Here is a 12171-nt window from a genome sequence, read left to right as displayed (position 1 = left end):
ACCATCTTATGTTGTGCGCAGTTGTTGCATGCCTATTTTAGATCTCATATGCCCGAAGAAGGCCCTTTTGTCTCAAAGGAACTCAAGCCCGCCCAGAAGTTAGCTTCCCTCACCTCCAATCATGTTAAGTGGTATATCAGGGATTGGGAAACTGGGGATGTTATTGTCAGCATTGGAGACTTCCCCAATGTACCTTTGATAGGAACCAAGGGTTGCATCAACTACAACCCCATGTTATCTTTGAGACAACATGGTTACCCTATGAATAGCCCTCCAAAGGCTAAAGCATTAGAGCCTTTCATCTTACACAACGCTGAGGCAGATCATCCAATGGTGAAGAAGACCAGGAGGTCTTGGCTAGCAGTTATCAGAAAGGGTAAGGAGTTGGGTAAGAGGAATGTCATCGCTCGATAGCCTTATACTTGTTGGGTGCGAGAGAGGGTTCAGATGGTTAAACTCCCTTTTCCATTTGATCCTTCTATCTATCTGTTGGTTCCTGAGCCAGAACCCATATTACCTGAAGAGGTGGAGAAGCTCAATGCTCGTATTAAGGAGCTGGAGTTGGAAAATGCTGACTTGAGGATTAATCTTGGTCGAGTCTCGGTAGAAAATGGGAATTTGAAAGATGGTCAGCAGAAGAAGGACAAAGAGCTTGAAATCTCCAACAAAAGAGCTACGGAGTCTGAGGCAATGAGAGAAAAGTTTGGACAAGCGCTCTACAACACTAAATCTGTGTTCAAGTCAAAGGAGGAGGAGTTGGATAGAGCTTCACTCCGGATTCAAAAACTTAATAAGACTCTAAAATTGACCCTTGAAATGAAAAGGGAAGCACGGATAACTTCTGAGATTCGTACTTGTGAACTGGAGAATACCATTCAGAAATACAAGGATACTCTGGAACGCGAGAAGCTGAGGACTGAAGAGTCAGAAAGAGTTTGCACACGGCTGAAATATCAGTTGGAGCAAGCCGATGCTAGAATCCAGGCACTTGAAGGTGGGGATCAGGATGTTGCCTATATGATGTTGCTAGGTGAATGCAGATATTGGAGAAACCTCTATAGGGACATAGAGGTGACCAAGGCTGAAGACTTGCGCATCATTCAAGATCTCCATGGGCTTTACACTGATTGGAAGGGCAAATTTCTGAGGCTGTCCATATTTTTGAATTCCGTCATGCGATAGCTACCTGAGAAACTGCAAGAAGCTGATTGGTGCATGTGTCTAGAGAACACCCCGCATCAATCTTTAATTTTATTAAATTTTGTAAGGCGATGTTGGAAGGGCTGACTACCGACCTTGCTACGGTTTGGAAAGCCCATAAGCCATAGGCATTTTTATTTGTATTTGAACTTTGCTCTTAATTAATGAAAAATCGCTTTTGGGATTCATTTTATTGTGTTTTATTTCCTTATTACTTTAAATATTTGCGAACAAATGTTGTGGAATTTCTGAAATGAATGACTGAAACTAACCAAGAGTTTTGCAAACAAGATGCATCCATACATGCATTCATACATTTTCAAAATAGAGTCTCACTCCGTCCTCTCTTCCTCCAGTTTCACGTTGAATTTTCAACACCAGTACAATACTCGCGCCCGAGCAAGACATAGAATGGCTGAACAAGAGCAAGAGAGCGCCCGAGTTAGAGCTGAAATAGACGAAATCAAGGGAGGCATGTCCCAGATGCGAGAAATGTTACAAGCCTTAACCTTCAGATTTGAGGTTCCGCAAGCGATTGTGATTTCAGACACCATGGGCCCAGCATTGGAGTTCCAACCTCAGAGGATGTTACCCTTAACCCTTCCTCCGTATGGGCTACCTTACGACTTTGTCCCTCGAGCGGAATTAATGCACGACATAGGGCAATCTGTCCAACAAGCCGTGCCATTACCGGTTTATACCGATGCACGCCCAGTCATCGATGTTGTTTCTCCACCAGCTGCCTATGCTACACACATTCCTCACTTTGAAGATCAACATCACATGTATCAGACTGTCGACTCAACCATTGTAAGTGACGAAGTAAGGTTTGAGGATTTTAGAGAAGTAAAGGAGAACATGCAACTCCTTGAAAAGAAGTTCTGAGATTTAGAAGGAGACCACGTCTTTGGATCTTCCGCCAAAGAAATGTGCCTTGTATCTGGGTTGGTGATTCCGGCCAAATTCAAAACTCCAGACTTCGAAAAAATACAAGGGACATACTTGTCCAAAGAGAAATCTCATCATGTATTACCCAAAAATGGATGCACACGTGGAAGACGACAAGCTAATGATCCATTGTTTTTCAAGATAGCTTGAGTGGGTCTCCTTCCAAGTGGTATTTAAGTCTGGATCAGAATAGGATCAGATGCTTCCAAGACCTGTCAGACGCGTTCATAAAACACTACAAATACAACATGGACATGGCGCCTGACAAAAGACAATTGCAAAGCATGTTTCAGCATGACAAAGAGTCCTTTAAGGAATATGCTCAGAGATGGAGGGAACTGGCTTCTCAAGTTGAACCACCTCTTGCTGAAAAGGAATTGGCTGAACTATTTATCGAAACTATCCAACCCCAATTCTATGAGAATATGGTTGGAAGTGCTTCCTTGGGATTCTACGAGCTTGTTGCCGTAGGGGCTCGCGTCGAATATGGTTTAAGCAATGGCAAACTTGCGGTTGTAGAAGGACCTTCAAATGCTAATCCAAAGAAGTTCTCTGGAGGGTTTCCCAGGAAGAAGGAAGGGGAAACAAATGTTGTGACTGTTGGCGAAGGAAGAGCTCCTCCAAGAAGGAGACCACAACAATATTCACCTCAGCAGTATGTTCAATAACCCTTTCCCTATCAGCAGCCCATGTATCTCGTCCAGTACATCCCGCAACCATACATAGTGGTTGTGACGCCTGCATTCAATCAACAACATGCTCAGGCTTATCAAGTGCCTCCAATTTATCGACCAGCTCCAGTTCAACAACATGTTGCGTTTCCTCCAGCTTATCAACAAGCACCAGCAGCTCCTGTCTATCAACAACCGAGAGCTCAAGCTCCAACGCAAAATGCTCAGAACCAGAATAGGAGACAAGGGGATAGGGCGATCTTCAATCCAATCCCAATGTCGTACATTGAGCTTTATCCCTCCCTGTTGCAAAAGGGTTTGATGGTTCCTAGACCTATGAGACCTCCACCTGATCGTCTTCCTCCATGGTACAACCCTAATGCACATTGTCCTTTTCATGAAGGTGCCCCCGGGCATGACCTGGAGGGTTGTTAGGCTCTAAAGCACAGGGTTCGTGAACTGATTGAAAGAAAGATCCTATCTTTTAAGGATATGGGACCGAATGTGAAGAACAACCCTCTTCCTCCCCATGGAGATCCTGCAGTAAACGCCATTGAAGATGCCTTTGTTGGTGTTACAGTTGATAAGGTGGATGATGTTAAGACTCCTTTGGAAGCATTCCATGCCCGATTGGTGGAAGCTGGCCTGATTAATGTTAATCATGAAAATTGTGAAGAGTGTGCCACATACCCAAAGGGGTGTCAGTTGGTACGAGACAACATTCAAGACTTGATGGATAAAGGAGTGCTTCAGATCTCCAGCGTTACAAAAGATGAGGATGTGTTGGTAATTGAACTTTGCTTCAATTTACCTGAACCGGTTGAGATCCCATATTACAGTGGTGGAGTGGTTCCTACGATTAGTCAGCCGTCGCCTGTTGAAATATGTATGCCCACGCCTTTTCCATACGAGAGCACCAAGGTCGTACCTTGGAAATATGAGACTACCATTGTGGACAAGGTTGTTGAAGCAAGTACAAACGTTGAAGTGACCGAAGTTGTGAATGAGGACGTCACCAATATTGCAGGAATGAGCAAAATGACCCGTAGTGGTCGAATCTATACGCCTGAATTCAATGTGACTCCTCAAAGGCCAAACAAGGAATCAACATTCGCAGCTCCCACTAAAGAACCCGAAGTGGTCCAATCTGAGGATGCTGTTGAATTCTTGAAATTAATCAAGAGAAGTGACTATAAGGTTGTGGACCAGTTGCATGAAACACCATCTAAGATCTCTATTCTATCTCTGTTATTGAACTCCCAAGCCCATAGGGAGGCTTTGTTGAAGGTGCTTGCCCAAGCTCATGTAACACAAAGCATAACAGTAGACCAATTTGATGGAGTAGTTGTGAACATCACAGCCTGCAATACTTTGAGCTTCAGTGGAGAGGAATTACCTGAGGATAGACAAAATCACAATCGTGCTCTCCATATCTCGGTAAAATGCAAAGATGATGCTTTGGCAAGAGTTTTGGTTGATACCGGATCTTCTTTGAATGTGATGCCAAAAAGAACACTCGCCAAGTTATCTTATCAAGGACCGGCTATGAAGCCTAGTACCCTGATAGTGAAAGCTTTTGATGGTTCCAGGAGAACTGTGATTGGAGAGGTTGAATTGCCCATATTGATTCGCCCTCATGTATTCCCGATTAATTTCCAAGTCATGGATATTAATCCAACATATAGATGCTTATTGTGGAGTCCTTGGATTCATGCTACAGGGGCAGTTACCTCCACTTTACACCAGAAAATGAAGTTTGTGGTGGACAATCAATTGATCATTATTTCTGGGGAGGAGGACTTTGTGGTCAGTCACCTTTCATCCTTCAGATACATCGAGGTTGATGAGGACGCTTTGGAAACTTCTTTCCAAGCTCTTGAAATAGCCAACGCCACTTTTGTGGAGATGAAGGACCCAGTTGGGAAAGCTTGTTCTTCTTTCGCTTCTCTGAAAAGCGCAAAGTCTAGCATTGAAGGAGGAAACCCTAAAGGTTGGGGTCATCTTATTGATATTCGTGAGAAGCATGATCGCTTTGGTATGGGATATGTGCCTTCTGCTGTGAAAGGAGCCCGAGTCCCTGCAAAGGACAATACCCGAAGCATCCATGAAGTATTCCTCAGCACAGGATTCATCCATGGAGATCACGTCAATGCAATTGAAGACAACACCGAAAATGAAGATGAGCCATGTTTGGTTTACCGGTGTGAGACAGCTTTGAACAATTGGAAGGCGGTTGAGATCCCAAAATTTTTTCCTTTGTCAAAGTAATAATTGTTTGTTTTTTCTTTTCAAATTCTTAGCTCTGCCCAAGGCTAACAGATCATGTTATAGGGCCCCTTTCCATTTTCAAATAATCATTATCAGTGAATGAAAGGCATTTTGTTAAATTCTTATTATTCATTTATTTTGCTTTCTCTAAAGAAAATGGCAATCTTTCCAAAAATAAACTTTTCATTTATGCATCTTTTATTTTTACTTTTCTAAAAAGAAATCAATCATTCAAACATGCAGAATAAATGATAACCCTATTGATCCAATGACTTTACTCCCTCTCATAACTTTGACTCCCCTATCTACCAAGCGGAAGAAGAAGGTGAGGAAGATTGTTACATCCCCGAAGAATTGGCAAGGCTGCTCGAGCATGGGTCCAAAGCCCTTCAGCCATATGAAGAACCGGTGGAAACCATCAACCTTGGCACAAAAGAAATAGAAGAAAGAAGTCAAAGTCGGGACCACGCTTGAAGCGAGCGTCAAAGAGAGATTGGTTAAGCTGCTACAAGAATCTATGGATGTATTTTCATGGTCATACCAGGATATGCCAGGCCTAAACACCGACATTGTTGATCACAAGCTTCTGCTTCAGCCAGAATGCCCGCCAGTAAAGCAGAAACTCCGAAGAACAAGACCAAATATGGCTCTGAAGATTCGTGAAGAAGTCAAGCGACAATTTGATGCTGGTTTTCTCGCAGTGGCGAAGTACCCACAATGGGCAGCTAATATTGTACTTGTGCCTAAAAAGGATGGAAAGGTGAGGATGTGTGTTGACTATAGGGATCTGAACAGATCTAGTCTAAAGGATGATTTCCCTCTACCACACATTGATACTCTGGTAGACAACACTACAAGTTTTACTGTGTTCTCCTTTATGGATGGTTTTTCTGAATACAATCAAATCAAGATGGCTCCAGATGACATAGAGAAGACCACTTTTATTACCCCTTGGGGCACGTTTTTCTACAAGGTAATGCCTTTCGGTCTCAAAAATGCTGGGTCAACTTACCAAAGAGATATGGTCAGTCTTTTCCATGATATGATGCACAAGAAGATAGAGGTCTACATTGACGACATGATCGCTAAATCTCAGAATGAAGAAGATCATATAAACCATCTGAAGAAGCTGTTTGAACGCCTCAGAAAGTTTAGATTACGATTAAACCCTGCAAAATGCACATTCGGTGTCCGTTCGGGGAAGTTGCTTGGTTTCATCGTTAGTCAACGAGGAATTGAGGTGGACCCTGACAAGGTCTGAGCTATACAAGAAATGCCTGCTCCACGCACCGAGCGAGAGGTTAGAGGTTTCCTTGGACGTTTGAATTGCATCTCAAGGTTTATCTCACATATGACGGCCACGTGTGAGGCTATCTTCAAATTGCTTCGAAAATATCAAGTTGTTGAATAGAATTTGTAGCGGGGTATTCGTTACCATTAGAGATATTGACTAAATCTAAGGTAAACCATACAAGTCGAGTCGCCACCGCACTTCTATTTTTCCAAAGGAATGGTTAGAAAGCGAACAAAAACCTAAAAGTTTTATCGAATCAAAAACTAGTAAAAATGTCAGAGATCGGGGTAAGGGGGTTGGTTATGCAATGGGAAGGTTTTAAGCACCCAAAACATCCTAGGGAGCCCTTTTCACACTTGTTGTAAGGTTGATATTTTGTGAAAATTTGATTGTGCAAACATGATTAAAGAGATGAGAAGAGAATATACAAGTTATTTACATTTTTGTGTTTGGATGGATAAACCTATTGCATACGTACCATCTTAAAAAGATTAGGATCAAAACCTCGTAGTTCGGGGTAAAAATCTCAAAATAAGTTGGTGAATTGATTGGTCCAAAAGCCTTAAGGTCTTTTGTTATCCAAGGGAGAAAACTCAACCTAAAACCACAAATCCACCATGTGAGGATAGCTTCAACATACTAGTGAGGGGTTAACCCTATAATAAGCATGGAAGACTCATTGTCCATCACTAAGGATATAGGTGAGTATTACATCTACCTCAAGGATAACTCAAACCTAATAGCTAAAGGTTATGAAAAGTTTAATTAAGAGAGTGGCCATTGAAACCACAAAAAAAGGGTATTTGAGTGAGTGGCATTTACCAATGAAAAGTATTTACAAAATATGTATAAAGTTTATTTAAAAGTTCAATTCAAAATAAGTGTTATGAAAAGGAAGTTTGAAAATCAAAAGCATAAGGCTTAGGTTTCTAATGTTTGAAAACAAGTGTTAAATATTTGCACAAAAGTTTTGGCTTGGGTTAGAGTGGAGGGAAGAAGAAGAATGGCTAAAGTCCTAATCATATAAGAGATGAGGGATAAGAAACAAGACCACAAATGGAGTTCCTCTCATGAGATCATATTGATGATCCAAGTAGCTCCCATCCTTTGGAATATGCAAGCAAAATAATTGTAAGCTCAAGCAATCAACATAATCACACAAGCTCTTAGAAGATCCCCAATGGCTCTTGCATCTTTCACTTTGGATGAACATGGCAATGATTCTTCAATTTGAGCTCTCATAGGATCCCCTAACACAAAAGCACACACATCAAAGAGTTTTATGAAGCAAATCAAGAATGGACAAGAGTGAGTTTAGAGGTTTGGTCCTTCTAATCCATCTTCAACAATCAAGGTCCTTTTACTCCAATTTTGCATAGGGAATATCCTAGAAACTAAGTCCATTTGTCCATTTCTTTACATTTGGTCCACAACAATCAAAACAAAAACACAAGCACAATAATATATACACAATTATGTGCTCAAGTGAGCAAAAGGAAAATTTCATTGACATAAACATGTGCTCAAATGAGCAAAAGGGGAAAAGCAAATGAATAATATGTACAAGAATATTAAATTGCATAAATGTAAAGTGCAAGAAGTAAATGTTAATAGTTAATGGTTAATGTTAGTAGTTAGTGTGCCATAAGGCAAATTATGCGCTATGTTAAGCAATCGTAATTGGACTTATGTAGAAGTCACAACTATCTGATGCCGGTCAATAATAATGTAGGCAACAACACAAGTTAGAGGTCTTGATTAGTGAATCAAACTCCAACAACTTGCCATGCCAAAAAGAAGATGAGAAATGATCTTGTATTGATTTAGGTCCTTTGCATGATTTAAGAAGCAATCTATCCTTAATGCAAAGCCATTCACTTGATCCATGATCAAGATGAATTAGATTTGAATCAAGGAAGATTAAACCTCCATGTATCAATGTTAACCACCAATCTTTACCTCATTGATCAAAAAGAAGAAAGAAGAAGAAGAAGAAGAATATGAAGAAATAAAGTGCATTAAATGAAATAGTATGTATTAATCAACAAGCATTGACCAAAGATAGAGAAGATCAAGGTCAAACAATAGAAAACAGAAGCAAAATGAGAATTAGAAGTCAAGAAACAAATAAAATATTTTTGGCATTTTTAATATTAAAATAAAACTTGAATTAAAATAATAAAGAAAGGTCAAACTTCAAACTTACTTCAAATCAACTTTGAAAAGTCCAAGTGAATTATCCCAAGTTCAACAAGGTCAAACAAAGTTTGACAAAAAATTTCAGCATTTTTAAAAGTCAAAAACTATTTTAAATCAATTAAAAATGCATAAAAATAACCTAATTGAACTAAAATCTCAAATAAATCTCAAATCAATTAATAAATTGATGAGAATATTTTTCATAGATCTATCATCATTCAAAAAGGTTGGGAAAAATATTTTTGTATTTTTTGAATATTAACAAACTATTTTAAATGAATTAAAAATAACCAGAATAGAGAAAATTACTAAAAAATATCAAATGATAAAATAAAAAATATTAAAAATCATTTTTAGAAAGTCGAAATTAAAAGGAGAAGAATGAAATTGGTCCCATAAGTTTTGGACCAATAATGAGAGAGATATGAATTTTTGAAATAAAATGGAATTAAAAGAAATAAAAGAAATTAAAATCAAAAATTAGAAAAAGAGAAAAAGCGTGGAGCGTTGGATCTGAGCTCATTAATTGAGCTGACACATCATGTGGATCACAGCGCGCGCCTACCAAACACGTGAGTCAAACGAGTCACATGGAGCATTTAAAAAAGTCATAACAAAGGACGCGTGAGATTGCATCTGGAAACATGAACGAACGGTCTTGATGAAATCTGGAGAACAGACGGTGACCAGCGCCACCGTCTTCTCCGGCCAGCTCCGGCGAGGTTCAAAAATTGCAGAGGAAAAAATGTTAACCAAAATGCACGATCCAGGTACCATTTGAAAGCTGGGGTGATGTACATCACCCTTGTACCACTCAATTCCACTCTAGATCTCTAGATTGGGAGAAATCAGAGGTGGAAATTCTGTGGTGTTCATATGAACTTCATGATTTTCAAAAATTGAAAGCACAATAATGTTGCCTCTATGCAGAGGACTTCAGATCACACAATAACAAAGCAAATGGAACACTATACAAGCTAGTTCGAAGCAAAATACAGTTGAAGAAAACCTTTGAATTGCAAGGATTTGAGTCAAGATCTTTGGATGCTTTTGCAAACAGTAGGCACTATGGATCAAGAAGAGAAGGTTTAGGAACTTTGAGATCTGAAGATTGATCAATGAAATCAAAATTCAGATCTGAAAAATTTGAAGAGAAATGAGATAGCTCCTTTAGTGATGGCTAGGATTTCAATTCAGCAGCAATTGGGGCGCCTTCAGGTTGTGAAATTATGAAGCCAAGGCCTTGTATTTATAGCTGAAGCAATGCTGAGTGCATGAATCAAAACTTGCATGAATGGAAAGGGCCTCCATGCATGGGCCTGTACAGGCGCATGGAGGGCCCAATTCCAACTGGAAATTAAAGCTTATGCATGAGGCAAGTAGAATGGACGTGCAGATTGGATTATTTCAGCTCATGCATGGCAATTGAAATGATTTTCCAAAAATGCACTATTACATTGAAGTCTTCGAAAATGCCATGTCCAAAATTAAAATGCAACCTTATGAGTAATGGTTGGAAAGCTTATTGCATAAGGAACAAATGTTATGTTGATCAAAACTCCATTTGGGCCTTGTAAATTAATGAAAATTGGACTTGAAGTGTAGGGTGCAAAACATGTATATGTGAAATTTTCAAATTTGGCCAAAGTTCAAGCCCTTCTGTCTCAATGATGCACGCTCCAAATGACAAAATCTTCAACATGAAAATTGTATATATTTTCAAGGAAATCAATTTGGACTTAAATTTTGCATCATTTGAATTTTTTATGAAGAAGTTATGGGCACTTGAAGTTGGACTTTTTCACATTTGAATGCACTTGGTCCAAAGTGACCTATAATGTTTTGCATTATCACATGTATTTATTTTAAGATTTTGCAATTTTTCCCAACATAACATTTGAATTAGACATCTTAAGCTTTCCAATTCATTTTGTCTCACTTAAAAATCATGAAAAATGAAGCATTTATGTCCTTGGGAAGTTGACCCCAAATTAGGGTTTTATTCAAAATGACCTATAATGTCTTGGAATGGATGATGACCTTCCAAGCTTCAAATCAATTTTTGATGAAAATGAAAGTTGTTCATATGGTCCTTAAGAACCTTTTTTATGTCGGGATCATCTCCATTTGACCAACACATAAAAAGTTAGGTCTCAGTGCATTTCAAAATAGTCAGATGAATTGACTGATCAACTTCTCAAGTCCATACCTCAAATCTTGATGAATTGATGATTGAGGACACTCAAATAAGTTCAAATATGCATGAAATGATGAATTAAAGAACTTCCCTTAATTGTATTTGACCATGGGTTGAGGTTGCTTCATGAGCAAGGCATGGTTGATGAACAGATGAATTAGGGTTGCCTTGGGAAACAAGCCTCAAACCCTTTGATTTGCTTTGATCAAAATGATGAATTGAGACACTTGGGAGGCATATTTGATGGATGAGAGCTTTGGGAACCATTTCCATGCTTGCTTTCATCTTCTTTTGGCCTTATCAATGCACATAGGATCTCCTAGAAGCTTTAGACCTTGGGACTGCTCAAGCTACAAACAAGAGATGTTAGTGACATATTTTTGTGCTTTTGGTTAGTAAATCAAATGAGAAAAGCAATGATATACAATTCAAGTATGCTTGGTGATCTCAAACCAACTCACAAGAGGTCCCACCCACAAGTAAGGAGCCAGGATGCTTATGATCCTTGAGGCAATGTAAATGCAATGTTATGATGCCATGAGGGATCTTAGGGTCAAAATTAGGGTCTTACTGAATTCTGATTGTCAAAGTGCTTTTGAGAAGATTCGTCAATAATTGCAAGAGCCTCCTATTTTGATTCCATTTGTCCCAAGAAAGCCATTAATCATGTACCTGACCGTACTTGAAGAGTCAATGGGATGCGTGTTGGTGCAACATGACGAAACTGGTCAGAAAAGACTTGTTGATCAAGGAGATTCATGAGGGATCCTTTGGGACCCATACCAATGGACATGCCATGGCCAAGAAAATTTTGAGAGCTGGTTATTACTGGTTGACCATGGAGTCTGATTGTTTTAGCTATGCTAGGAAATGCCATAAATGTCAGATTTATACTGACAAAGTGCATGTACCGCCAACACTGCTGAATGTTTTGACATCGCCTTGGCCCTTCTCAATGTGGGGCATCGACATGATTGGTGCTATAGAGCCTAAAGCTTCCAATGGTCATCATTTCATCCTAGTTGCCATTGATTACTTTACTAAATGGGTAGAGGTTGCTTCCTACACCAATGTGACAAGACATGCAGCTGCTCGTTTTATCAAGAAGGAGATTATCTTCCGCTGTGGAGTCCCTAGAAAGATCATTACAGACAACGGTTCAAATTTGAACAACAAGACAATGACAGAATTATGTGAGAGTTTCAAGATTGACCACCATAATTCTTCTTCATATCGTCCAAATATGAACGGTGTTGTTGAAGCCGCAAACAAAAATATCAAGAAGATCCTGCAAAAGATGGTGAAAACTTATAAGGATTGGCACGAGATGCTACCCTTTGCTCTACATGGATACCGGACCTTAGTCCACACTTCAACAGGGGCAACCCCATTCT

At 39.5% G+C, this 12171-nt stretch overlaps 2 protein-coding genes across 2 annotated transcripts; both read left to right on the top strand.

Moving 5' to 3' along the window:
* The first annotated feature begins 447 nt into the window (after positions 1 to 447).
* LOC127086928 (uncharacterized) lies at positions 448 to 1182 on the top strand. Its single transcript, XM_051027757.1, has one exon. The coding sequence runs from the start codon at positions 448 to 450 to the stop codon at positions 1180 to 1182; it is 735 nt and encodes a 244-aa protein (XP_050883714.1).
* A 2129-nt stretch (positions 1183 to 3311) lies between these two features.
* On the top strand, positions 3312 to 5087 carry LOC127086918 (uncharacterized). The gene is made up of 2 exons (XM_051027747.1): positions 3312 to 4401; positions 4540 to 5087. Exons 1-2 carry the CDS (start codon positions 3312 to 3314, stop codon positions 5085 to 5087), a joined length of 1638 nt encoding a protein of 545 aa, XP_050883704.1.
* Positions 5088 to 12171: the final 7084 nt, after the last annotated feature.

The sequence above is a fragment of the Lathyrus oleraceus genome, chromosome 1 (assembly GCF_024323335.1).
Source record: "Lathyrus oleraceus cultivar Zhongwan6 chromosome 1, CAAS_Psat_ZW6_1.0, whole genome shotgun sequence".
Lineage (NCBI taxonomy): Eukaryota > Viridiplantae > Streptophyta > Magnoliopsida > Fabales > Fabaceae > Lathyrus > Lathyrus oleraceus.
Note: the sequence above shows the minus strand (reverse complement) of the source record. Positions and strands in the feature narration are given on the sequence as shown.

Coding starts and splice junctions, on each gene's coding strand:
- LOC127086928 (XM_051027757.1), top strand. CDS start 448: ATGGTTAAACTCCCTTTTCCATTTGATCCTTCTATCTATCTGTTGGTT.
- LOC127086918 (XM_051027747.1), top strand. CDS start 3,312: ATGGGACCGAATGTGAAGAACAACCCTCTTCCTCCCCATGGAGATCCT. Junction 4,402..4,539: donor GATAGTGAAAGCTTTTGATG/GTTCCAGGAGAA, acceptor TTCATGCTACAG/GGGCAGTTACCTCCACTTTA.